The sequence below is a fragment of the Prunus persica genome, chromosome G3 (genome assembly GCF_000346465.2).
Source record: "Prunus persica cultivar Lovell chromosome G3, Prunus_persica_NCBIv2, whole genome shotgun sequence".
NCBI lineage: Eukaryota > Viridiplantae > Streptophyta > Magnoliopsida > Rosales > Rosaceae > Prunus > Prunus persica.
The window spans coordinates 26297849-26322771 of NC_034011.1; the positions used below are offsets into that span (position 1 = coordinate 26297849).

General features: G+C 36.9%; 7 protein-coding genes across 15 annotated transcripts; 3 read left to right on the forward strand and 4 right to left on the reverse strand.

The window, feature by feature from the left end:
- LOC18782087 (pre-rRNA-processing protein ESF2) lies at nt 314-2620 on the forward strand. Its single transcript, XM_020560438.1, has 7 exons — nt 314-449; nt 600-874; nt 1016-1083; nt 1216-1305; nt 1399-1529; nt 1986-2228; nt 2309-2620. The coding sequence occupies exons 2-7, from the start codon at nt 639-641 to the stop codon at nt 2339-2341; spliced, it is 801 nt and encodes a 266-aa protein (XP_020416027.1). The 5' UTR covers nt 314-449; nt 600-638; the 3' UTR covers nt 2342-2620.
- On the reverse strand, nt 2825-5154 carry LOC18782535 (ras-related protein RABB1b). The gene is made up of 6 exons (XM_007215903.2): nt 4903-5154; nt 4643-4782; nt 4113-4195; nt 3740-3944; nt 3558-3626; nt 2825-3185 (listed from the first exon to the last, which is right to left on the reverse strand). The coding sequence occupies exons 1-6, from the start codon at nt 4946-4948 to the stop codon at nt 3096-3098; spliced, it is 633 nt and encodes a 210-aa protein (XP_007215965.1). The 5' UTR covers nt 4949-5154; the 3' UTR covers nt 2825-3095.
- On the reverse strand, nt 5726-9084 carry LOC18782614 (proteasome subunit beta type-7-B). 2 transcript variants are annotated; one of them, XM_007215738.2, is made up of 9 exons: nt 8886-9084; nt 7864-8032; nt 7599-7740; nt 7346-7442; nt 7117-7186; nt 6916-7020; nt 6611-6709; nt 6428-6515; nt 5726-6054 (listed from the first exon to the last, which is right to left on the reverse strand). In XM_007215738.2, exons 2-9 carry the CDS (start codon nt 8002-8004, stop codon nt 5978-5980), a joined length of 819 nt encoding a protein of 272 aa, XP_007215800.1. In that variant the 5' UTR covers nt 8005-8032; nt 8886-9084; the 3' UTR covers nt 5726-5977. The 2 variants fall into 2 exon arrangements, with proteins under 2 accessions (XP_007215800.1, XP_020416278.1); XM_020560689.1 differs by having other exon boundaries at nt 8854-9039.
- Nucleotides 10356-13067, reverse strand: LOC18782463 (cytochrome P450 724B1). Its single transcript, XM_007216123.2, has 9 exons — nt 12681-13067; nt 12254-12578; nt 11989-12141; nt 11592-11831; nt 11364-11450; nt 11182-11260; nt 10987-11093; nt 10774-10898; nt 10356-10687 (listed from the first exon to the last, which is right to left on the reverse strand). Exons 1-9 carry the CDS (start codon nt 12905-12907, stop codon nt 10585-10587), a joined length of 1446 nt encoding a protein of 481 aa, XP_007216185.2. The 5' UTR covers nt 12908-13067; the 3' UTR covers nt 10356-10584.
- Nucleotides 14313-16192, forward strand: LOC18782832. Its single transcript, XM_020559161.1, has 2 exons — nt 14313-15320; nt 15638-16192. Exons 1-2 carry the CDS (start codon nt 14751-14753, stop codon nt 15968-15970), a joined length of 903 nt encoding a protein of 300 aa, XP_020414750.1. The 5' UTR covers nt 14313-14750; the 3' UTR covers nt 15971-16192.
- LOC18782431 (28 kDa ribonucleoprotein, chloroplastic) lies at nt 16645-18899 on the forward strand. Its single transcript, XM_007215647.2, has 4 exons — nt 16645-17314; nt 17417-17518; nt 17816-18097; nt 18574-18899. Exons 1-4 carry the CDS (start codon nt 16826-16828, stop codon nt 18643-18645), a joined length of 945 nt encoding a protein of 314 aa, XP_007215709.1. The 5' UTR covers nt 16645-16825; the 3' UTR covers nt 18646-18899.
- Nucleotides 19184-23885, reverse strand: LOC18782382. 8 transcript variants are annotated; one of them, XM_020559156.1, is made up of 9 exons: nt 23709-23885; nt 22625-22753; nt 22107-22443; nt 21447-21644; nt 20839-20958; nt 20518-20607; nt 20288-20346; nt 19876-20026; nt 19184-19795 (listed from the first exon to the last, which is right to left on the reverse strand). In XM_020559156.1, the coding sequence occupies exons 2-9, from the start codon at nt 22684-22686 to the stop codon at nt 19724-19726; spliced, it is 1089 nt and encodes a 362-aa protein (XP_020414745.1). In that variant the 5' UTR covers nt 22687-22753; nt 23709-23885; the 3' UTR covers nt 19184-19723. The 8 variants fall into 8 exon arrangements, 7 of the variants coding, with proteins under 7 accessions (XP_020414745.1, XP_020414746.1, XP_020414749.1 ...); XM_020559157.1 differs by having other exon boundaries at nt 22625-22779; XM_020559160.1 differs by lacking the exon at nt 23709-23885 and having other exon boundaries at nt 20896-20933; nt 21569-21644; nt 22625-23699.

Consider the following 24923-nt stretch of genomic DNA (forward strand, 5'->3'; position numbering starts at 1 on the left):
AAATCTGATCAATACTTTTCTCAAACAAAAAAATTCTGATCAATGCAAGCGGAAATCTAAAAAGTTAAACTTTCTTTCTGCGGTACTGAATAAAGGGTTATTGCAAATGTGGGTATTGGCTTAAGCAATGTGTTAGTCTCTTTGCACTAGAGTTGGATCCCACACTCTCGATTATACTAGAATTGTGCTTGGTTTTAAAAATAATAATAAATAAAAAAACCTATCCGGCCCAAACCGGCATGAAAGCTCGAATCGCATTGTTTGGGGCCATTGGGCCGTTGGAGTAATTAAATAAGACAGAGGCAAAACGGTGCGTTGGACGTTGGCAAAATTCGTAAGGAAGAAGAAGCAGTCTTACGAAGTAGGAAGATTGTGAGCCGCCTCAGAGACCGAGAGAGCAAAGCAAGAGCTTCACCGGCCTCAGTTGTTTCGCCGCACTCTTTCTTCTGGTACTTTACATACCCTAAATCCATAATTAATAATTTAGCAAAAATATTTTACTAGCATTTTCTATATATGCTATAATTAATCTGAAAAATTACAGATTGATGCAGGCTTTAAATTTTGTTTTTGTGTTTGTTTTGTTTTCGGTGTTTTAGGGTTTAAGCAGATATAGGTATCAGGGTGGGAAGGTGGACATGGATATCACGAGAAAGAGTAAAAAGAAGAAATTGGTGAAGGAAGGCGGGAAGGATGAGAAGCGTGGGGTTTGCTACTTGGGTCGGATTCCTCCTCGCATGGATCCTTCAACACTTCGTCAGATGCTCTCTCAGTTTGGAGAGATACAAAGGGTTTATCTTACACCTCAAGACCCTTCTGCTCAAGTACATAACATCCGAGCTGGTAAATTTCAAAGGCAAAACTTTTCAGAAGGGTATGTCATAATCTCTTCATATTGATATGTAAAATGCAATTGGTATCTAGCTATTTAGTTTCTCAATTTACTTCTATAGAGACCCATTACATTGTTATTACTGGCCTATGATAATTTGATTGTCCTTATCTGCATCTGCAGGTGGGTTGAATTTTCTGACAAAAGGGTTGCTAAGAGAGTTGCTAATATGTTAAATGGTGAACAAATAGGTAATTATGTATAAATTTAAATCTTTGGCTTGAGTATTTTACTTCTTACAGCTTGCTTTGTAGATGTGTGCGTTCTGCTTGTATTTCTTGTCTAAAAGTTTTGTACTGCCTGCCTGTTTCCTTCGTGTTTAGGTGGGAGGAAGAGGTCATCTTTCTACTATGATCTTTGGAATATCAAGTATTTAAGTAAATTCAAGTGGGATGATCTTACTGAAGAGATTGGTACAGACACTTAATGATTTGTTTTCCCTTGCTTATTGTCATGGAGCTTCATCATTGTTACTTGTTACTGATTTGACAATGTTTACATTGCAGCTTACAAGAAAGCCACTCGGGAGCAAAAACTAGCTTTAGAAATATCTGCTGCTAAGAGGGAGCGGGATTTCTATCTCTCTAAAGTTGATAAGTCCCGTGCCTTGAGTTGCATAGAAGAAAGATTGAAAAAGGTATATTTTCAAATATTCTTTGAAGAGTGATTATTTGTATTTAAAAAAAAGAGTGATCATTTGATGAAATAAGTAGGAGAGGAATATTTTTCAATGCAGCCATCCCATCACCATTTTTTCTTGTTTCAATTACTCCAAGTTTTTCCCTTCCTCTTTCTGGCTAGACTATATGAATTAGCTATTACTGTATGACTTCACGTTTTTATGTCATATTTCTCAAATGTAAAATAACGTTAGTTTGCATTAGTAGATGGAGTTATCTGCTTCTTCACTCTTCACTTACCCATTGAAGTCTGCAAATATGATCAATCACTGTGTATTGCTCAAATAATTCATCTTCTAGGACTCTTTTTAATCAAAATGTTTAGCAAAATAAACAACTTTGAACTGTGGGCATCAGTTCCCTTTACACATAGCTAGGTAATTCCATATGATTTGTTTCATCTTCTTTAACAGAAGCAAAAGGTCGAAGAAGATCCAGGACTAAAGCAAAAGGCCGAAGAAGATCTAGGACTAAAGCAAAAGGCTGAAGAAGATCCAGGACTAAAGCCAAAGGCCGAAGAAGATCCAGAAAACAAGCCTGATCTCCCTGTTAGCCAGCCAAAACGGGAGGTAATTCGCCGGTTCCGACAGAAGACACCTGTTGCAGATAATGCTGCTGAAATCAGACCTCGGCTCTCGAAAGATATACTTGCAGGGGTGAGCATAGTTTGTTTAATATGCAACCATATATTTTTCCTTATCTGTCACTTAATACTTGCCTGTAACTCCATTTGCAGGTATTTGGTGGTTCTTATTGCCCAACTTTTTAATGATTGGCATACTTAAAGTGGAGCTGCTGTAAACCAAGGACATCGTCTGGATCTCCGGAGTGCCTGCCTGTGTTTGAGATTTGAGTGGTCTTTCCCAATTTTGTCACTGATCTAGCTGGAACTAATCCGTGTATGGTTTGAACCAGGATCACAAAATCACACAATATGAACCGTGTGAAAGATACTTGTATCTGTATTTATTTTATATGATAAGTTGCTTTTCATTTGAGTTATATGGACAAATCATATAAAGGACCTTTTCATGGTTGATGTTCCTCACCTCCCCGGCATGTTTACAAAAATCAGTCTTTTCCTCTGACCGTGATTTAATTTTGCCATGTCATTTCAGCCTAGTCCCCTTAGTTATCCTTTGGTACTGAGATTTACGATGAATATTATTTGTTTTTTTTAATTTGAGGCCGCAGCCTACTTGTTTGTTTTCTTTCAGTTGTGAATGTTGCATAAGAACAGAACAAATTCACGAACAAAACATGCCAGCCATCGCATTAGTGGAAATTGGACAGACAAATAAACAAAAAGAAAAGCTACACAAACTGTTGAGAAATATTTCAGCATTGAAAAGAGACGAATCCCTGAAAGGAAAATCAAATCTATCCAAGAACTTAGATTCTATACATTCAAATGTTTTCACTAAGTAACATGACTGTTGAAAGAGTATGTTCAAAGCACAGATGTTGGAGAATGAAGATAATTTGCACAAATGGATTGAATACAGAGCCTACTTCTGTTCTAATTAGCCGCAACATCCGCCTCTCTGAGCAACAGCTCCATTCGAGCCTGATGGACCTTGGGGTCGTCCATATCCAACCTTGATGCCAGATGACTGCAAACATCACTACAATATTAGTTTTGAATTTTTTTTTCCTCATTTGACATATTACATTTCAGATTTCTCAGTGCAAAGAGATTCCAAAGTTTTCTGGGCCAGCCAATATGCATGATATCCGTGTTAGGTAGAAGCTACATTGTCGCATTTTTTATGGTCAGATCATCCAGTATGTTAATTACCGGTAAGGAGATCACATAAAGCAAGCAGAGTATGCAATTAGTGAAAATTCATGCTTGGTGTTTATAATGTTAATTTTTCACGCACTCTCTTCACCAATATGATATGTCAGAAAAGAACTGGGATTTAAAATCATGTCCCAACTCCTATAGCTTACAATTTCCCTCAACAAAATGACTAAACAGTTACCTCATTAGACACATCAAACACGCCGTCCTGAATATTCTGAAGAATCTTCGCAGCAGTCTTTATGAAGGCCTGAAAAGTACGTTCATCAGTTTAGACATACTAAAATACGTCATTCCAATCATAAATAACACATACAATACAGTGAAATAGAGTCCTGGTTTGAATTGGTTGAGTGATATCACCTCCTCAACGTTTTGAGCCGTTCTTGCAGATGCCTCCAAGAATAAAAGCCCATTCTCCTTTGCAAATTGCTCTCCTTCCTCTTTACTGACAGCCCTTCTATGAGCAAGGTCAGACTTGTTCCCTATGAGCATGATTGTCATGTTGGGATTCGCATGCTGCCGGGCATCCTCCAGCCAGCTTGCGAGATGATTAAATGTCTCTCTCCTGGAGAACAAAACAACTTTAATAACTTTTCCGTCTTTAGTTGAGGTAACATATAAAGAATTGTGGAAAAGTTGAAAACAGACACAGGCATCGGTAAGGCTCCAGTTAGGCAAACATACACGAACGCTGACACACTATTATGCAAACACACAATTCACAGCCACCCACCTGGTTATGTCATAAACCAGAAGTGCTCCAGCTGCTCCTCTGTAGTAAGATCTAGTGATGGATCTGAAAGATTCTTGCCCGGCCTGAAATAAAACTAAGGGATCTTGCTTAAGAATATTCACTGGACCACTAAATTACAGCAATAAATGTTGTATCATTACTAGAATTAAGATATATTAAGTCCATCTGCTTGATTATGTCCCAGGAAATATCTCACCAGATGCCCTAAAAACAATATAATGCGCAAAAGAAAAGTAAAGCCCAATATCATAGAGATAGAATCATGAAGTAGTTGTGAGTTTACAATGCAAAATGGGATTTTATTCAAAATTACAACACCAATAAGGATATATCAGAATCTCACTTCACCAATTTACTAGTATCAAGTCCTAAACTCTAAAGCCTAGATAGGTTCTTTTGTTAAATTTACAGGCACATCCAATTAGATTAGCAGAAAGCGATAATATCAAATCTTGAAACCAAATAACATGACAAAACAGAGCAGAAGAAAGAAAAGAAATTGAACTTACGGTGTCCCAAATCTGGAGCTTGACAGGACGACCGTCGATGGTGACCATTCGGGCGCCGAACTCGACGCCAATGGTGAGATCATGCACAGGCTGGAACCTCTTGTCCGTGAATTGCAAGAGCAAGCATGATTTTCCTACCCCTGCACCGTCCCACACCAAAACCCAATTGTTTTCATTACTCAATTCTCAATTTACAATTCTCAAAAATGAAAAATAAAATAAAATAAAATCAGAAAGCTAGGGATTTCAATAATTGGAACCTGTGTCGCCGATGATGATGTACTTGAAGAGATAGTCGTAAGACATGGTTAGTACGCTGTCGTATCGAGGAAGAACGAGGAAGAAGATGATTCTCCTCGCTGTCTTTCTCTCTCTCTCTCTCGCTCTCGCTCTAAACCTTCTCTTTTTGGTTTGCTTTGCTTTGCTGGTTTTCGTTTGTTTTGCGTACGGACTATATTCCTGACTTTGCCCGCCTGATTATTAATTTCTGGTGTCTCTTATATATAACTAATTAATTAATTAACTCAAACTTAATTGACACTGTGACGTTTATATCACCGACACGCCAGTGTTTGCTTTGCTTCATGAGATGACAATGATGATTCAGGATATGCTCTCCTACAACAAGTCATCATGGCATAGTTTACAGTACATACGTAAACTTCTTTTCCTTTATCTATTCATAAGTAAACTCTCTTATCATTGGAATCAAAGATTTTAACGATATATAATCTTCAGTTGCTAAACTTTTAATTTTTTTTAAAAATATTCAATCCGGAGAAATTATAGTGTGATACGGTATTTCTCCTCTCTCCGCAGCCCATATGAGCCATATTTACCGTAAAGACTGAAAAAATAAAGGATAAATATCTTCCTTCTAATTGAAGGCTGGAGGCTCGGGGGAGACGTATGAAATTGGTTACATGAAATGAATGGAAGCATATTCCGTTTATCAAGCCGTTTCCTTAACAAGCGAATTTTGCTTGAAATTGACAAACCAAAGAAAAACTTTTTCAAATTTAAATCAATCGAGGTAGGCCTTTAACCCTCAACTTTATCCAATCAAACCTACCAAGCAGAAAATACCTCACAAAAAAAGCACGGAACATACAATATCTGCAATATAATCAACCAGCTTAAAAGTCTAAGATGCTCTAATAATTCTTAATGAATTCCCAACAAACAAAACAGTTAGCGCAAAGTCTGTATAAAAATGTCAAATCCACATGGAATAAGCAAACCCATAACAAGTTGGGATCAAGTCGCTGAGGTTTTACACTGAAAACTGAATACATGGAACATTCCCATGCTCCCTCCCAGTAGAGTGGAGTGATTTCACTCTTCCATTGCATCGCCTGCTTCTATCACTTCCACCTTCTCGGTCAATGGAATGATCTTCGTTAAGAGAACCTCTGCAACCAAAGAAAACACTACAAGTTCAGAAAAAGTTTCACTAACTCCATTTGTAGTTTCACTCTTTTCTTTTTCTAAGTTAGGCCCTAGAGTTGGATGAATCTTTGATTAAACCTTTCCACAGGGAAGATACAGAAAGAAAGAAAGAAAAAAAAAAGACACACACTACGGATGTGAACAAATTATGCGACATAGCAGCTGCACAACAAACACTTACCAATACACCGCCTATGGAGGCATGAATCCTCTCATATACGACAGAACATAAAATGATGCTAGGTTTATGATATGCAAAACAAGTATGGCATAAGAGTGATCAGGCAATTTGTGGCTGAATGATACAAAAGCAAAGTAAAAGAAGTGTGTTCCTACCAGTTTTCTTGGAGAATGTATAGTCTTTCGCACTGACATAAGTACGAGGTGTGGGCGACAAGTGGTTCCTCAGGTATTCCTTGTGTCCCTGAGCCAGTACAAATTTACAAAAGAATTTGCATTAACATGAAAATAGTATTCTAGAAAATGGTGAATACTAATGACTAATGACAAACAACAAACCTTAGTTATTACACAAACATCAACGTTGCTTCCACTTCCCAAGTCATTAAAAATGCCAGAGCATATTGCTTCGGTTACGAGCTTTATGCCTTCATCCCTCTGCATCAAAGTAACAAAACCAAATTTAAGAGCCCTAAACCTAAATACATGAACCAGATATCCACATGGGGATGTTACTACTAATCATGTCATAGAATACTAATGAGATGCGAACAGTAATTTGGGTTGTCCATTATTTGTAACCACAGATTCATAGTACCATACAACAAAGGAGATGCTTTTCAATTCATATGATGCTAACTTACAGTGAGGCCTTCTTTGTACTTAGACTCAAATATGGACATCGCAGCAAGAGAACCAGAGCCCATTGTAGCAAATGGCAGTGTGTCAGTTGATCCATGGGGATATATCTGCAATATAAAAGCATTGGTGTTGGCATCAGATCATGCAATCTCCAAAAAAAAATCCATATCACATCCAAAAATCTGAAGCAAGAAAAATCTTACAGTATGTAGATGGGGTCCAGTGACATCAACACCCCCAAGCACCAAAGCAGCCGACACATGACCTTGGTAACTGGACAATATATGTGTCAGTTAGAATCAAAATGTGTATAAATGTATATAGCTTACTCCTGCAATTTAAAGTCCCCTCCCTCTCCCCCCCTACCCACCCTCTTTCCCCCTTTCAAAGCTAACAATTGCACAGCGGTCCTGGAAAGTAATAAAACTGTACCTAAAAAGGTGTTTCTTGAGCAAGGTCAAGGCTGTAACAACCCGTGATTCACGACCAGTATGGTACCGATGCAGTTGCAGCTGTGAGCTGACCATGTCTAGAAATCCATAGAAAGCAAGAGCAATCGATTAGGTATGATGCTCTATGGCGCGAAAATTATTTAGCACACTTCACCTGCTTGTTCATGAACTTCATGCTATACTGAACAGACATATACAAACATTACCACACTAACAACAATCCTAACATTTACCTGTAACAGCCTCCGTATCAGCAGCAGTTCCAGCTCCACAGCAATAAATATTGGGTGCCATATAATGGATCTTTTCACAATTCTTATCACAAACAATGGGTCCTTCGGTGGCCCTGGTATCAGCTCCAAGAATGACACCATCCTGAAGAAGGAATTAGAAAGGAAAATTACAAAATTTAAAGCTTAACCTTTTTCTTTTTTTCGAAAATATAATAAATTTGGGTGGCAAAACAATTGCTAATTAAAAATTAGAAAGCAGTTGTACCTGAAAAATCAAACCGACGATGGTGGTTCCCGTCTTCCTATAAGATGGTTGCTGAACCCCCTTCTTTGCAAGCATGTCGTTTCTTCGACAAAGATCAAAACTAAATCCACCCTTGGGAACATCTATCGCCGCCTGAGACATCTTTTTTTCTTTAAGTTTGAAGTTAAACCTGCAAAACGATTAACACATAGAAGTTTAATAGAGAAATGTTCAAACGTTCCAAACCCTAAAGCTAGTCAAAAACTATTTTATGGAAAAAAGTGAGACCGAAATACAATGCATGCAAATTGCTTTGTCTGCAATGGAAAAATGAACAAAAACTATGGAGAATGTATGAACACGGATTGGGAAAACAGCACCAGCAGATTACTTGCCTAAGTTAATATATCTAAGTTGGAACCATGACAGGGAGAGATCAAGAATATTGAGACAGGAAGATGCAAATTAAGACAGAAAACACCAGCTAAAAGTGACTGAAAGATATCTAATACAATGGTTGGACTCTAGAACACGGCAATAAAAATAATGCAAAACATAACTGATTCAACAAAATCTCATGCATTAAGTACAGACAGATGTCCCATGATCCCGTTTTGTAAACTATTGAAAACCAAATTTATGTAACAAAAGGAGCAGCACACAAAAATGACCAACAACTCATAAGAGTACAAAACCCAAAATTTTCAGAACCGTATCCTATGGCTAACCCAAAATAAGAATCAAACCAAAAATATTCCACTTCATCTATACGATTTATAAACAAACTAAAACAAAATAGTTACTCTTACGCATTTAATCAAACAAATTGCAATCAAAATCACAAGTACAATAATTTTTTTTCAAGAAACCTCCCGTTCAAGCAACATTCCAGTACCAAAGAAGACCTCGCAGAATCAGATCTTCTTCATGTCATACTATAACGCAAGCTAAATAACACAGGAAATTTAAAATAGCTCTAATTGATATTTAAAAGAAAATTGGGGAAAAGACCTCTAATTAGCTAAATTTGAAATTTTGCTTACTGGTAGGCGTTTGGGATGCCGAAAGGTTGATCCGCAGAGAAGCAAATCCGATTGGAAGGAAGAGATGGGTGGTGGAGTTCCACAGGGTTTATGTGGGAGACTGAGACTGTCAAACGAAACGAAAATAAAGGAAAGTGAGAAGGTGAGGGGAATGGAGAAGACGAACCTGAAAAACTTGTCCGACAAGTAGTGGTACAGTTTGGGCCTTTCGTCCTGATGTGGCACAACTGAGCCCAGTAAGCCCATAATATTGAACGACACAAAACCGACCTTAACAAATACAATGTCGTTTTCCCATCTCTAATTAGCTACGTACCATGGCACTTTTAGGTTTTAAAATTTTAATCTTAATTTTATTTAGTAAGGGACATTTCTCTTACTAAAATTAAGAATCATTTGCACTGTTGGATTATGATTAATTATAAAAAATAAAAATAAAAAGGATTTGTGTTTCGAATGGTTAAGAGTATTTTACCCATACATAAGGAGTGTTTGAGTCCTCTTTCTCCTATATCGCTTATGTTTATAATAAAAAAAAATGACTAATTTAAAAATTATAAGGATATCACTTATTTAAAAATAATAATAATAAAAATATTATAGGGATTGTCGAAAGAAACATATCCCCTATAGGCCTAAAATGGCTCGCCACATGAATACGGGATTCTTCCCCATTTTACGTAAGCTCAAATTTGGGGTTTTAAACTCACTTCACTATTCACTTGTAAAAATGTGAACCACATAATCCATGTGACTAAACAACACAACATTTTTTACCCTATCTATAGTAATAGAAGAATAAATTAGAGGTAGGTTTTGGAAAAAAAGAAAAAAAAAACAGAACAATAACTATTCATGTGGACTAGCATATATAATACGCAATGCTCACCGATTGATGGGAATTAAGAAATAAAATGTAAAGGTTAAGTGAAAAATTGCTTTGACTTGCAGACTAATTGTCTCAAGTTCAAACTTCTATGACACTTTAATAGTGTGTGTGAGAAACCCCCGTCTCCTTATAGTTTAAAGGGCTTCTAGATCTAGGTCCAAAATGATTAGCTACTGGGGCGGAGCTAGAATTGTAAAGTTAGGGGGGCTGAAAGTAGAAAATACAAGTATATAAAATACTTGAGTATTCAATAATTACATGTTTAGAGCTAAATATTTCTAATTTAGTTAATCTAATTTGTTTTAGAGAGAACTTTAACTTAAATTATAAGTAGTTTATTACAAATTCTATATATTATATATAATATAATAAAGGAGAGATAAAAAAACTGAGGGGCCAGGACCACTCCAGGCTTAGGAGTGGCTCCGCCATTGGGTTTAGTCCACGTGTTTTTGGTTTTAGATGTAAGTCTTTTGACATTAATTACTTTTTTGGTTGTGTCGGTTTTACCCTTTAAGGTAAATAAGGAAACTAGCAATTGTATTAAAAAAAAATGTAGAGAAGATATGCAAAACTAGATTTCTTATTGAATAATATGAAATGAAATTACATAAAAAGAAAGATCAATCACATAATCACAACCTTGTTTGTATTAGACTTTAAGCTATTATTAGTGCCTGCCTGCCTGCCTTTGGTTTTGTGGGATTTATTTTACAACTATTGCATTGACCTTTTTTGTTCTTTCCTTGTACATTCAGATGAATCCATTAAAGAGAAAGATCATTTGCAAGTGGGAGTTACTTTGTCGTTTCAGGCAGCTGCTGCATCAGCTGGCTCAATCTCTAATTGCAAGCCTCTCCGGAATTGCACGAAAGGGTAAGCAAGTGGAGACTCATCTGGTTTTGTTTTCCATCTGGTGCAGCAAGTGCATGCAGCAGAAATTAATAATTATAATCAAACATTAGACAACATGATCATGTAAATTAAATTAAAAGTTACCTATAACTGAGGACAAGATGATGAAGGAAGAATGCAATCACTACTTTAGCCAGTTCTGCTCCCGGACAGAGCCTCACTCCACCACCAAACACTGTCACTTTTTTGCTCATTTCTTTGAAATCTTCCTGCATATATAAACAAATAATTAAATAAATAAATCTCAAACATTTGTCACCATTGATATTCAAAAAATTAAAATCAGAAGCTACATACTGCCCATCTGCAAGGATCAAACTGCGTGGGATTTTCGTGAAGAGCTTGATCCAAATGCGCCCCAGAAAAGATTGGAAGAACCTTCCATCCTGATGGTATGACAAACTCTGCACCAACAATAATCCAATAGTTAATAAACATCTTGATCATTATGTCATTTAATTAATTAAGCAATAGAAAGACAAAATAATTAACCTTTAAATTTCACGTCGACAAGAGCTTTTCTGTGCACAAATTTGACTACATTCCCACATCTCATAGCTTCATATATAACCTGCAGATTTTTTCAGTCCTTCAATTTTCCATATAATATATATATACACACAGTATAATTAACTAGCAGAACAGAACATCTAACTTTGAAAGAAAATTATTACATAGTGGGAAAAATCCATTTTCTTGTAATCTTCCCAGTTCAAAAATTCCCCATCTTTTTTGTTTTGCCTTATGCTCTGGTGTTCTTCCTGCAGAGATTTTGGACAAGATACGTGTGTATATATCAGCCATATACGCTGACTTATGCATGTAGAGAGAGAGAGAGAGAGAGAGAGAGAGAGAGAGAGAGAGAGAGAGAGAAAGCTCAGGGGGACAGGGGTTTGGTTTACCTTTAACTTGCGGAAAGCAATAGGCGCATGGGCAAGAAAGTAGACAATCAAGGACATAAGAGTAGCGGTTGTCTCGTAGCCTCCTAACATTATGTCCAACACAATGCTCACTATTTCTTCATCGTTTAGGCTCTGTTTTGATAATATCACATCCAAGAAGTCCTCTGTGTTTCTATTAACATTCCCTTTTCTTCTTTCTTCCATAATCTCTTTGACAGTGGAAGACAGCCTTACTCTAGCCTGAAGAAAAAAGGTAATTATAATGTTTATATGGAGGAGGAGAGGCATGCAATGCTTGCTTATGTTGTCAGATTGTGAATTTAAACGGTTGACCGCGTTAAACGAATATGATTACCCTATATATGCATACTATGTCGTAGGTAGGTGCTTTAATTACCTTCACAGCCTTGGCATAAGAGGTCCCAGGGATATTTACTGGTAGAGAAACAAAGCCTGTCATGTAGGTTTCGAAGTCTTGCAATATCCTCGAGGCTACTGGCTCCTCTGGTTTAACACTTAGAAGGTGCTTCACCATAAGACTCAGTGTAAACTGTGTATTTGAATTGAATCACAAAATGCAGGCAGGCAGAGTCAGGCATTTATCAAACTTCTAATATAATTGAAGCAGGTTAAGAAGAAGATTAAGGCTGAGTTGTACATACAGCTTTAGCTTGTTTGTAGAAGGATACTTGTTTGCAGCCATTCCATGAATCCATCATTGAGATTGACAGCTTCTGAACCCAGTGAAGGAAATCGGGGGCCGACTTAGAGTTGGCAATGAAGCTGACAGCAATGCTTCTAAGCTTTCTATGAAGCTCTCCGGATATGGTGAGTAACGAATGCTTTCCAAGAATGCCATGGATGGCCTTGGGGTAGCTGGCTTGGAATAGCTTCTCTTCATTCTGAAGAATAAACATGTTGAGCTCAAGGTCACATGAAACTATGGTTGGTGAACCAAATAGATGCGATTTAAAAACCTTCCCATATCTGCATAAATAACCACAAGTAAACCATATCAAAAAACTATGAATGAAATTAATTTAATTAATTACCAGTAAATTTTGTAAATTAGTGAAGAACAATGATCACCTAGAGCAATGCTGTTGCAAGAAGGTTCCCACAGAGTAAGTATAATGAGGCTTAAGGAAGTCAAGGGTCTCTCCAAGCCAAGGCCAACCCATGCTTCCAGGAGGCAAGTTTTTAGCAGGATTTTGATGATCATGTGTTGCAGAGAACTTTTGCACAAGAACACAAGCCAACAATATGGGTAGCCCTCCTAGCAGGAGAGCAAATAAAATAGGTGCTAAACCAACCATGATGTTTGATTTGTTCTCTTTTTCTAAACAAAAGTATTTGACTTGTGACTCTAACCCCTTACACCTTACATATATATATAGGACTTTTCATTCCAGTCAGATTCTCTGTCTTACATTTTATATAGAAATTATTTAATGACCAAATCCGATAGTATCTGTCTTTCCGATTCTAATTAAGCCCGCGCATCCCCCCTTTTTTAAAAAAATTTCTTTGCATTAGAAGCTTCCCTTTACTAGATTGGACATTGGAGTAGTTTTTTCTTTTCCAAACGATCAATTAACCGTTATGAATTGGTAACATATCAACAGCACTAAGTGCTAGATTTCTATAAATTTAATGCTCATGGAAGGCAAGAAATCGGTTTTGTTGATTTGGTTTGCCCCTTTCTTCCTAATCGATTATGAACCGAACCAAAGAGTCTCCGGAAAAAAAAGAGAGGTGTGGTGGTGGTGGTGGTGGTGGTGGTGGTTGCTTGCTTACTAATCATGACAGTGTCTTCTAAAATGTGAATTAACAAGATAGACAATTATAATATATAACTGCTTTTCAAATGTCAAACACATTCCTCAACCTAAATAATCATGCCCTCCCTACAAAACAAACTCCAAAACTCTTTCATGTGACCCTCTTGTCTTTGAAGAATTTCCATGTATCTTTTACTTACTTGAGCTTGCTACAAACAAACACTAGCTTGTGGAACCAACCATAATGAAAGACTTGAAGAGTATAAAAAAATGGGTAGAGGTTCCCTAAAGGAAAAACAATGAGAGACACACTAGTATATGTAGACAACAAAAGCTTGAAATTTTTGAATAAGTTGGGTTTGATATGGATGTTTGGAGTCGAAAGCCGACCAAATTTGTGACCATTTGCCTTTTGTAATCATACCCATTTTACCAAGACCTAAAAAATGATACTTATTTTTCGGCTTTAGGTGGGTTTTAGGAGAAGAAAAAGCGGTACGGACCCTCATAAGAAGCAACACAAAAGAACTAGAGGGAGGCAAAGAGCAATGCAGTTTGTCTGGCCTTTACAGTGTGCATGGTGCACGTGCAATGGATTTGGGACCCCCTAATCAATTGGATGGTTGGCAATGGCATCTAGAAACCCTAATTAATAGCTGGATATCAGTTAGCATTGCAATCATGGCTAATTACTTTACTGTTGTTGTCTTAGTTACACTGATTAGGAAAGGGGGAAATGAATTCAAGATGTTTTCGAATGGCAAGTAGCTTGTAGCTCATATAGTTAAAAGCATTTGTTCATGCATCCGATGTTCTAGGTTCGATTTCCTCCTTCCTTAATATTACTTGTATAAAAACAATAGTCTCCGAATGAAATTTACATATTTATTTGTATTGTGTCTAATCTTTCAGGGCACCCTTTCGGAAAGATGAACTTTCTTGATGTAGTAATTATATAAACAAACCTCATTGCACGTTTGAGGATTTGAGCAGACAACTCATTATTATTCTTGTCTTTTTATTTGGGGCCTGCTAAATATGAACAAAATCATTATTTTTTTTATTAAAAAAAAAGAAAGAAGAGATATTGGTAGGTAGGGCTTATCCACTCCATTATCACGAGGAAAAAAAATTGAAAGAAAAGTATTAACAGATAATGAAACAAATAAAATAAAAAATTGGGCTTTCTCACGAATACTTGGTCCATAGGAAGAAGAATACACGACCCAATAGAAGACAGATCAAGGGATGAACAAGTTGGCTCATCAACAAAGATTCATGGCCCAAATTGGGAATTACCACCACATATGCCCACATGAATGTCTGGTTTTGGCACATAGCAAGTCCCATATGTTAAAATCTTCATAAATTCAAAGCAATGGCCACAAACAATTCATCCAAATCTCAAGCCATGGCATCCATTTCTCACAAATTTACAAGCAACCCACAGACCTCACTCTCTCCTCAGTTCAAGACCAAAGCTCTGCCGCTCCCATCATCAAGAATTTTATGCACTTCAAGTGAAAACAATGAAACCAAGCAATCTCTGTCCTCAGCAGGAAAAATCAAACGTCTTGTTCTTCCCCAAGAGGGCAGAACAAAACTCAACACTTACCCGGACAGAGATTTCTACGCTTATCCACGCCTTGTGACCCATGTTGATGATGGCTTCATTTCCACATTAACCAATCTCTACAGACAAAAGTTGAGGCCTAACTCAGAGATTCTTGATCTTATGAGTTCATGGGTCAGCCATTTACCAGAAGAGGTTGAGTACAAAAAAGTGGTTGGGCATGGGCTCAATGCACAAGAACTTGCCAAGAACCCAAGGCTGGACTATTTCTTTGTCAAGGATCTGAACCAGGATCAGAAGCTGGAGTTGGAGAGCTCCAGTTTTGATGCAGTTTTGTGCACAGTCAGTGTGCAGTATCTTCAACAGCCTGAGAAGGTTAGATGGTACTGTTAATTTAGGGCATGTTTAAGTGTGTTTCTACAAGGGCTAAAAACGCTTTCGAACAAACGAAGGTTCGTCTGACAGTGTTTGGGTGCCTTTAGGCCATTAAAGCACTTTTTAGAGTAGTACATGTTAGTACTTCTTCAAGAAACACTTGGGATTTCTTATGAAAATTCTTTTGTTATAAGCGCTTATGAGCAGAAATAACCCAAAAAAGGAGCCTCAAACAAGCCCTTACCTTTGTTACATTAATCAAAACCTTTATTTAATTTGAAAATAAAGTACCCAATTGAGTGGACATTGTGATGCAGGTGTTTGCAGAGGTGTTTAGGGTTCTAAGGCCAGGAGGGGTGTTTATTGTGAGCTTTAGCAATCGATTGTTCTATGAGAAAGCCATAGGCGCATGGAGAGATGGGAGTGCATACAGCAGAACACAATTGGTTGTGCAATACTTTCAATCTGTGGAAGGGTTCACGCAAGCTGAAATAATTAAGAAATTACCAGACCCAAATGGTGGTGGTGGTGGTGCTCCACAAAATAAATCACCATTCAGTTGGGTCATGGGTTTGCTGGGATTGCTATCCGGGTCGGATCCCTTTTATGCAGTGATAGCTTACAAGAACTTCAAGCCTGTATATGAATGAACAATAGCTTACCACAACTTCAAACTCTTACTCTGTTCCCAAATGAAGCATGCAGTATGCAGACGTTGGACTCTGTTTGTCCTTTCAATTCTTGTAATTGTGATGGTTTCTATTCCCTGTCTGTCAGGCTATGATGTTAGAAATACAAAAATGAACACCACCACTGGCAGAGTGCTCTCAAATCCTTCATCAAGTAGAAAAGTAAGATTTGAAAATGGAGCAGAGTAGGTTGCCAAGTTGAACGTATTTTTGAGCTGAAATTATACTTCTACAAACTCATTTTGCAGTCCAATTAAAAATTGGTAATTGGTGATTATGGCATACATGAAACTGCAAGCTGGATTTTAGTAAGAAATGGACTAGATCAGCCGGCCAGCCACGTCACAATTTCTTTCATTGTGGCAACTAGCCGGGGGAGGTTACGGAAAAATGGGTTAAAAAAAAAAGTTTTGAGTTGGAACGTACGGGTTAGGACAATTGGTCAAGACAGTCATTTCCTTTCATTCGCTTGTATAAAATAAAATTTAAAAAAAGAGTTGGGTCCAAGTTTGTATGGATGGTAAATTTTGGAAAGGCAACTTTGGGTCACAATGTTTGCTATGACTGTGTATCCAGCTTCTCTACTTGTAAGTTTTGGGCCTTTTGGCCTACTTTGGGTACGTTTCTGATATTTACCTACCGAAACGTTTCGTTTGCAGCTTTGTTTTCCTCATAAAAATAAAAAATATCTCCATCTTCAAACCTTTGGACCATCCTGAGCTAATGTAACCAGAACAAACCCTTCTCTCATTCCTTATCCTCTCTCCACCTCTCTATATCTCTCTCTTCCCCTCCTCTCTCTACCTTCCTCCAACCATGTCTTCTGCAACCGCCGCTTTTTTGAAGCCAATATCAATAGCCGAAAGTTGCCTACCCTCTGTGCCAGCCCTCTTCGCCCCCAAAAACCAATACCCAATTCTTTCACTTCCTTCAAAACCCACCAAGCTCTCAGCCGTCTCATGCTCATTTACGCCTTCTCTCCCTTCATGGGTCTCTCTCAAGCACAAGTCTTTACCTCTGCATGTGGCTCAGACCTCGGACTGGGCTCAAGAAGAAGAAGTAAAAGAAGAGGGTTCGGGTTTTGAGAGTGAAGGGGTCGAGGAAACAGAGGACGGGGTAGAGGCAAGTGCTTTATCTGATGGGGAAGAGAGTTCTGGAGACGGAGTTTTAGCGGTTGGTGAAGAAGAATACTATCCCGAACCACCCGAAGAGGCCAAGCTCTATGTGGGTAATTTGCCTTACGATGTTGATAGTGAGAAACTTGCTCATATCTTCAACGAGGCTGGGGTTGTTGAGATTGCTGAGGTAAATTTAGTGTCTTTGATGCTCTGTGTATGCTTCGCAGTTAAAATTGCAGCGTTGGAATTATTGTCACATGGTATTGTGTTTTCTCTTTGCAATTACTAGGTGATCTACAATAGGGAAACAGATCAGAGTAGAGGGTTTGGGTTTGTGACTATGAGTACTGTTGAAGAAGCTGAGAAGGCTGTACAGTTGTTCCACCGTTATGTAAGTTGCATATTCCTTTGTTAATTCTCGTTCTTTTTTCTTTTCCAGTACAATTAAAAAGAGAATAAACTAATTCGTTGTCAACATTCTGAACTTAAAAGAAGTATAAATGTAGCAAAAAGCGTGCCTCTTGATACATTTGGGTCCAATTACAAAGTGGCATTACGTTGATTTAATTTCTTAATTCCGGCATCTTTTAATAAATCTTTCCTCCCAAATGCAATGAGAAAACTAGTTAAATTTCAAACTCTCATATAAATTGAGGAGTGTTTTAAAGTTACGTTTGTTCTTACACAGGATATAGGTGGAAGACTTTTGACTGTAAACAAGGCTGCTCCTAGGGGGTCACGTCCTGAAAGACCTCCTCGAGTGAATGAACCTTCTTTCAGAATCTATGTTGGTAACCTGCCATGGCAAGTTGATGATTCTCGTTTGGAGCAGGTTTTCAGTGAACATGGAAAGGTGGTCAGTGCCAGGGTAGTATATGACCGGGAAACAGGGCGCTCACGCGGGTTTGGTTTTGTTACGTTTTCTAGTGAGACAGAAGTGGATGATGCCATTGCTGCTCTTGATGGACAGGTATAGACTTGCCTTTGTTTCATGAGTGTTGAAATATTATCTTTCTGCCAATTTAGAGTATGCCAAGAAACTGATAATTACTTTAGTTTCTAGGATATCACTCAATCCATTAGATTTTCGGATGTTACTCATACCATTTGGGATTCATAATTCGGCAACAGATTAACTTTATTTCCGAATATGGGTCTAGTATGTATCATTTGTGGAGTCTTATCTATTTCTTTGGCCTGTCCGCTTGTATGCAACATCTGAACACGTTTGAGTCAATCGAGTCATGGATCTCTGCCAATTGACTTGGACTCAATCCCACAATTCATAAAAAGGAAGAGCCATGAAGTTCTCATGTTTGATTTAGTCATTCGTTTTCTTGTTTTAGACTCAAATGAAGTCACCTTACAACTAATTGTGTATTGTTATCTCAGTGCCTTTCTATTAATTAACAAAGACCCTCATTTTGTTCTACATTGGCTGTGCAGAGTTTGGATGGCAGATCAATCCGAGTAAATGTTGCTGAAGAGCGACCAAGGCGTGGCTCATTTTCCATTTAAGAAGATAATTATTCACTATTTTATATGAGCAGATTGGTGCTTAGCTTTTGGAGAGGGTCCTAGCATTCTTCTACTTTTGCCCCCATCTTCTTATATTTGCCGCCTTCGACGAGATATTTTCTTTTAGGGATTTAAAGTTTTTACAGATAGGTTATTATTCTACCTTGTGTATCTTCTAGCATGTTGACAACAGTATGTCCTGTATCATCTTTGTTACATTGTATCAATTGAATGCAATTCTCCTTCTCATCTTATTACATTTTTGACACACATGCAAAAATAATTCATCAAAAACACAAAAGGAAAAATTTATGCACATGTCACACTGCTAGTGGTAGGAATGTAAGAGTTCCTACTTATATGATAAGGAGGGAAGTATTTTTCATTGACAAATGTATGAAAACAATACAGAAATGAAAGTCTCTGTATTGACCCAAAAAACAAAGAAAGTCTGCAAATGTCCACAAATGAACTTTTTTCAGCTTCCGGTTAGAAAAAGGGAAATTAGGCTTAAAAAAAAGTCTCAACAAAAGGGACATTTGAGACAAGCTGGCTTATGCTGTTCTTATACTTAACTCAAGAGGATCGTGATAGAAGTTTACAAAGAATTCCATAACCTTGAATTTCGTAACTTTCTGTACTCAGTATACAGTAAAAGATGTACAATGTGCGATTCCAACGCAATGAAGCCAATTACAAATGAAAAAAATTATATCAAAAACTTCATCTCGCATTCGTCTGAACTTTTGAGGTGCTCCAAAAATTTTGCACTTCTGGGCCATAACGGTCAAAATCATCAAATTTACGGGTCAAGATTAGATGCTCAATTTTCTGTATTTTTACCAAAATTCTGTGGTCTAATGGAAGATTTCTACAAAAGACTCAAAGTGTGCAGATGGGGCAGAAATTACTTGTTGAAGCAGTGAGAAAGAAAGCCTGATGACTGCTATCTCCCTTTTTTCCTTTTTGGGTACTACTGATGACTACTATCTTCGTGTAGCAAAAGAAAATTTCAGCCTTGGTACAGCGAACTTCCGTTGGTTTCATATAGGCGTATTAGAGCTTTTTTCAGATTAAGCTACTTGGCTAGCTTTCTAGCTTTCTCAACAGCTTCAACATAATAATACAATCTCCAAAGTGTTACATTACTCTGCAAGTAAAAGATACAACTTTAGAAACGAGTTGAAATTCTAATTAGTTCACAAACCAGGTAATTTTGCATCTTCTTACCTGTTTTTCAAGATCCACATGAATTTCATCAGAGGAATTTATACAAGCTGCGTTCCTATGTTGGAGCATTTCTGCAACACAGTCAAGATTTTTTGGTGGTAACTTCTGAATCAATTTTCCAAGCTTGTGTTTCTCAGGAAGGGTCATAGGCCTGAAAAGTTCACAGTTACCAGAGAGAGAGAGAGAGAGAGAGAGAGAGAGAGAGAGAGAGGGAGCAATGTATGACCTAAGCAGGTCAATAGTGCTTTGTTGAGATCTACATCAGAAATTCAAAGCTGAATTTTCACAGTTTTAACAATTTATCAAGAAACATTAGATCCTATGAGGCCCAATGTTTCCAATGGATATGTAGAATTGAATGCTATTGTGGCTGAGAAATATCAACTATAGAGAGCAAATTATTAACAACTACCTGCACGAAGCCATCACAGTATCAAGAAGTTTTTCAAGCTGCTGTTCCATGTGCCCTAGCTGAAAAACAGACATAAATTCAGTTCAGATATAAATCATCGTAATGTATCAAACATTGGAAAGATAAACTTCATATTCCTGATGAGAGTTATGATATAACCATATATTTGAGAAAAGGGAGTTTGATCAGGCTTTTGCAGTACTGGCAAAGAAAAAATTTCAGAGAATTACTGTTGCAGAAAATTCATCAGAATATTTCTTCACTGTCTCCTCAACCTGCAAGCTATCCTTCTCTATAAGGAACTGCAAATCATCGTCAACCTGAAGAGTGGAATTATGATAAACCCACCCATAAGTAAGTTTCCAACATCATGCATAAATTGCTACACAACACACCCACCCACACACACACACAAAACCCTTGCCTAAACATCCTACTTTCTCCTCCTTTCTTCAGTTAAACAAGTTTGCAAGTATTACAGAGTAAGAAAAAAAATAAAGACCCAGAAACAAAAAAATCAGGGCGTGTTTGGAAGGGTGGGCAAGTGCAACCTTTTGGATGTGACACAACCCCACAAATAGAAGGGGAGTAAGGAGAATGTTAGTCACCTTTGGCTCCTCCGGAACAGCTATCAACCTAGCTGTTTCTGTTGTGAGGCCATGAGCACAGTTCTAAACAACATTAGAAAAGTTCAACCATAAATTTCTACACAATATGAACCATTACAAAACCCAGTGACTGCAAAGCTTGGGTTATGCAACACAAAAGAAAAGGCAATTGGTATTACAACTGCTTTGTCCTATTGAAAAATGTTATAAGAAAAGAGAGAAGAAAAAATCTTCTGCATTAACTAAAACATAAAAGATCTTACTTCAGAGTAAACGCAACAAAAACATAAAGCTTTAGAAAAAAAAATATATATTTGTGGGAGGTATCACATCTCCTAAGAAGTCTAAATGTTAGACAATTCTGAGCATAAAAAATATATGCAAATCTGACAAATTAAAGGAAAATGGCCACCCTTATCAAGCATATTCACAAAAATTTCTCTTTTAACTACACATTTTCAATCCACTAAAATAGAAAAGGGTTAGATCAACAACAACGCGGAAAACCTGAAACTTGATAAGAATGACAAGGCAACAAAATGAAATATAACCTCTTTGCTAGACTCGAGATTGGTAGGAGTGGAAAGTGCAGGGAGACTGGTTGAAGAGAAAGAAGAAGATCTCTTTGGTCTCTTAGAGTGAGCACTCCTTGCATCAATGTCAGGTAATGTACCTTTAGAAGACGATAGACAGTTTCTGCTCTTTAGCTGAGATTTTAACCGGCTGATAGCAACAACAGGTTCTAGCATCTGCATTTACACATATGGTTATTACAAGTACAGATTCTAAATAAGCATTTTTATCTCACAGGCGTTGTTAAACACAGTCCTCAAATGTGAACCCATATGGTATCAAATCAACAATTGTTGAATATTTATCAAGTATCACATCATCCATACGAAATGTGAATGCAACTAGTAGTTGTGTTCTAAAGAAAAAGAATCTTCTATCTCTTGTTAAATGCACACAACACTTAGTACCGCTAATGTGAAAGCAACATTTTCAATTACATTACAGTAAAGTACCAGAACATCATACAACTAAAGGACGACTCAATATCATGACATATTTATTGATTGTTTAAAAAGTATCAAAGTACAACCAGATTCATTTTGTATAATTCAAAATCATGAATGTATATAACCATTCTTGACTTTGTTTGAAGCACCCATTTAAAAACAAAAGGGGGAGTAGGCATCATCCCTACATACCTCATCAACTTCTGGTGAAAGAAAATTCACACCCTGCCTGAGCAATGATTTCAATCTTTCCTTTTTGAAATCTGAAAGCCCAGTTCCTATGCTGTTACCAAATAAAGAACCAGAAGTACCATAACTGTGCTCAATAACATCCTTCCCTCTAACATCCCCACTTCTTCTTTGAGATAGATCAGAGGATTGGGAAGCAAAAGGTGGAAAATCTTCTTCTTGTGATAACAACTCTGTAACTAAACGTGTATAGTAACCAAAGAAGTCTGGTCCTATTTTATCATGTTCACTCGAACCAACAAGATCCTTCGTAGCTTCTGACATAACAACAAAAATGCAGCTGCACCACAGAAGAAACAACATTTATACAACATATGATACTAAATTTTATAAATGGAAAATAATTAGAACATTGGTCAGTCAAAGAGCAGCTAATGAAACTTCTTCCTTTCATAGCCAAATGAAGAAAGTATCTGAAACAAAACATACTAAAATTTCAAAAGACAAATATCATGCCTTACCAGCTATGCCAAAACAACACTTCTACTTGAGCAAATTTTCTTATCTGCCAGGTAACCAACATGTGGCACCTTGCACCTTTCCGGGCATTGACTTTCAGATATAAGGATTCTCAATCGAACACCTCATATCTGTGTGGAAAACTTGATCAGCATATCTTGAATAAAGTAATAATAACAAAACACAAACAACACCCAAATGTGTCAAATCAATATTTTTTAATGAAAGAGACAATAAGACTATACTGCTGAAGATGTAAGAAATCTACTAACGAATTAGGAGTTGGCTTATTTTATCAACCTATAGATACATGTACTTGTGTAATATGTTCTTCATTGGTTTAACACATGAAATTGCAAGTTCTTAGTTATTACAAACTTAATCTCTTTGTTTTGGTCTTGGAAGGAGACTATCTAACGAAAGAGACATAAAACAACTCCACGAACTATCCCAAGCTTCCCAAATTCACTAGAAATAAGATACGTTGATACATTTGAAGAAATTTTTTGTTTCCCTGGAATCCTACAGGCACCTCAAGAAGGCAATTAGCATGCAAACACATAAACCCTAAACGCTATCTAGAAGAAGAGAGGCGATTTAGCATGCACTCATTTATAAAATACAAACACATAAACCCTAAACCCAATGTATAAGAAGTACGGTGATTTAGGACGCAATCTTGATAACACTAACACATGAACAATAAACCAAATCTACACGAAGTATGTGATTACGTAGTTCAGAGCGCAAGAGAGGTTAAAAATCAGAGATTCGATTTAGCATTATCTCCATAAACCCTAGCGCTCCGTTTGGTTTCTCGGAAAATTTAGCAAAAGAAACTAAGACAACTATAGTCATTGGAGATGAAATTTCCAACATTTTAAACCGCCTTCAAAACTGAGCCAATCAAAAGGACGACGTTCAAATTTTTAGTTTATTTTCCATCTTTTCTGTCGTTTTGTTTCTTGGCTTTCAGGCAAACCAAACAGAGCCTGAAGCTAAGAAAGCATAATCAAAAAAATGTTACAGAGCGGGAGAGAGAGAAAGATGGAGAGGGAGCGGGAGAGGGAGCGGGAGATTACGTACATGATCGGCGCGTTGGCAGAGCCGATAACCAGAGAGAATTGGATGAGAATTTTTGAGAGCGAACGACGTCGTCGAACGGAAGCCCAGCGTGAACCGGACCGCCTTTTAGATTTCCAACTTTAAGCCGTGTAAAAAAATCATCCGAAACTAAAAACTCTGCCTCTAAACTTTAATGATTACTTTCGAAAAAAATAAAAACTCTAATGATTGCTTTCTACGTTACAACGTGTCAATAAATTGGATCAAAATTGAAATAAATCAAGTATAAATGGCCTTGTTGCCACGACATAAACACAAAAATAAGTGGGAAATTTTGAAAAAGGCTGAAGGAAAGATAAATTTTTTAAAAGAAGTCAAAATAGACAAAATTGCCCTTATTTATTTTTGGATTTCTTAAGGAATCCTTTACATTTGCATGTCTTTTGTTTGAAAGTTGAGAGGCTTTTCAGTCTTTTTAAAAAAGTTTTAACTTTTTACAAAAGTGAAAGTTTTTGTGGTTAAAACCTAAATTTACTAAAATAAATTAGATCAAAATTTTAAAAAATTAAGTAGAAATTATATTTTTCAATCACATATGCTGGCTTGAAAATTTATTTTTCATTCTTTTAAATTAAATATAAGGAATATTCGATAATAAAAAATCAAATATAAGGAATTAGGCAAATTCAATTAAAAAGAAAAACTAATTGATTATGAACAGAAACATGTTACTAATACTAGTGTATCTTATGAAGGAATATTATAATGTTGCATGATGATATATCTTTTATAATACACTCTATTCAGGTATAAGGAACTAAGACTAGTGTACCTTTTTTTTAATTTTAGAAATTATGGAATTGTATTCATAATTCAATCAAAAAATCACCAGCGTTAATACAAACTAATTACAAAGAGTCATTACAATAACGGAGCGATCTAATATCAAAATTAAGAGAATTTGAGGAGAAAACTAGTATATCTAATTTCTAACATGAAAACATTGAAAATGTATGTTTTGATTTTAGAAAGAGTTTAGAGTTTAGTAGTTCACATTAGAACAAAATTTACAATCAACACACTATTCGAACTCAAACGTAACTCTAGTTTGGGTCCTTACATTAGAGGCAAAACCCCATATAAGAATAGGCCAAGCCCTGTAGACAAACAAGCATTCTTCACAGGTGAAGTCGTTTTTCTTTATTTTTTCTTTTGGTCCGACCTTCATAGGGGAAG

Excerpts from the sequence above, each read along its gene's own strand:
- LOC18782087 (XM_020560438.1), top strand. The coding sequence starts at position 639 with ATGGATATCACGAGAAAGAGTAAAAAGAAGAAATTGGTGAAGGAAGGC. Across the intron at positions 875-1,015 it reads AGGCAAAACTTTTCAGAAGG|GTGGGTTGAATTTTCTGACA; the intron begins GTATGTCATAAT and ends CTGCATCTGCAG. Across the intron at positions 2,229-2,308 it reads CGAAAGATATACTTGCAGGG|GTATTTGGTGGTTCTTATTG; the intron begins GTGAGCATAGTT and ends CTCCATTTGCAG.
- LOC18782535 (XM_007215903.2), bottom strand. The coding sequence starts at position 4,948 with ATGTCTTACGACTATCTCTTCAAGTACATCATCATCGGCGACACAG. Across the intron at positions 3,945-4,112 it reads CTGGTTTATGACATAACCAG|GAGAGAGACATTTAATCATC; the intron begins GTGGGTGGCTGT and ends TTTGTTCTCCAG. Across the intron at positions 3,186-3,557 it reads TGTTTGATGTGTCTAATGAG|TCATCTGGCATCAAGGTTGG; the intron begins GTAACTGTTTAG and ends TGATGTTTGCAG.
- LOC18782614 (XM_007215738.2), bottom strand. The coding sequence starts at position 8,004 with ATGTCTCAGGCGGCGATAGATGTTCCCAAGGGTGGATTTAGTTTTGAT. Across the intron at positions 6,516-6,610 it reads ATGTTTGTGTAATAACTAAG|GGACACAAGGAATACCTGAG; the intron begins GTTTGTTGTTTG and ends GTACTGGCTCAG. Across the intron at positions 6,055-6,427 it reads TACATTCTCCAAGAAAACTG|AGGTTCTCTTAACGAAGATC; the intron begins GTAGGAACACAC and ends CTTTGGTTGCAG.
- LOC18782463 (XM_007216123.2), bottom strand. The coding sequence starts at position 12,907 with ATGGTTGGTTTAGCACCTATTTTATTTGCTCTCCTGCTAGGAGGGCTA. Across the intron at positions 12,579-12,680 it reads TTGCAACAGCATTGCTCTAG|ATATGGGAAGGTTTTTAAAT; the intron begins GTGATCATTGTT and ends TTATTTATGCAG. Across the intron at positions 11,094-11,181 it reads TGTCGACGTGAAATTTAAAG|AGTTTGTCATACCATCAGGA; the intron begins GTTAATTATTTT and ends TTGTTGGTGCAG.
- LOC18782832 (XM_020559161.1), top strand. The coding sequence starts at position 14,751 with ATGGCCACAAACAATTCATCCAAATCTCAAGCCATGGCATCCATTTCT. Across the intron at positions 15,321-15,637 it reads ATCTTCAACAGCCTGAGAAG|GTGTTTGCAGAGGTGTTTAG; the intron begins GTTAGATGGTAC and ends ATTGTGATGCAG.
- LOC18782431 (XM_007215647.2), top strand. The coding sequence starts at position 16,826 with ATGTCTTCTGCAACCGCCGCTTTTTTGAAGCCAATATCAATAGCCGAA. Across the intron at positions 17,315-17,416 it reads GGGTTGTTGAGATTGCTGAG|GTGATCTACAATAGGGAAAC; the intron begins GTAAATTTAGTG and ends TGCAATTACTAG. Across the intron at positions 17,519-17,815 it reads TACAGTTGTTCCACCGTTAT|GATATAGGTGGAAGACTTTT; the intron begins GTAAGTTGCATA and ends GTTCTTACACAG.
- LOC18782382 (XM_020559156.1), bottom strand. The coding sequence starts at position 22,686 with ATGTTGGTTACCTGGCAGATAAGAAAATTTGCTCAAGTAGAAGTGTTG. Across the intron at positions 22,444-22,624 it reads GTGTTGTTTTGGCATAGCTG|CTGCATTTTTGTTGTTATGT; the intron begins GTAAGGCATGAT and ends TCTGTGGTGCAG. Across the intron at positions 21,645-22,106 it reads TTTCACCAGAAGTTGATGAG|ATGCTAGAACCTGTTGTTGC; the intron begins GTATGTAGGGAT and ends GTGTAAATGCAG.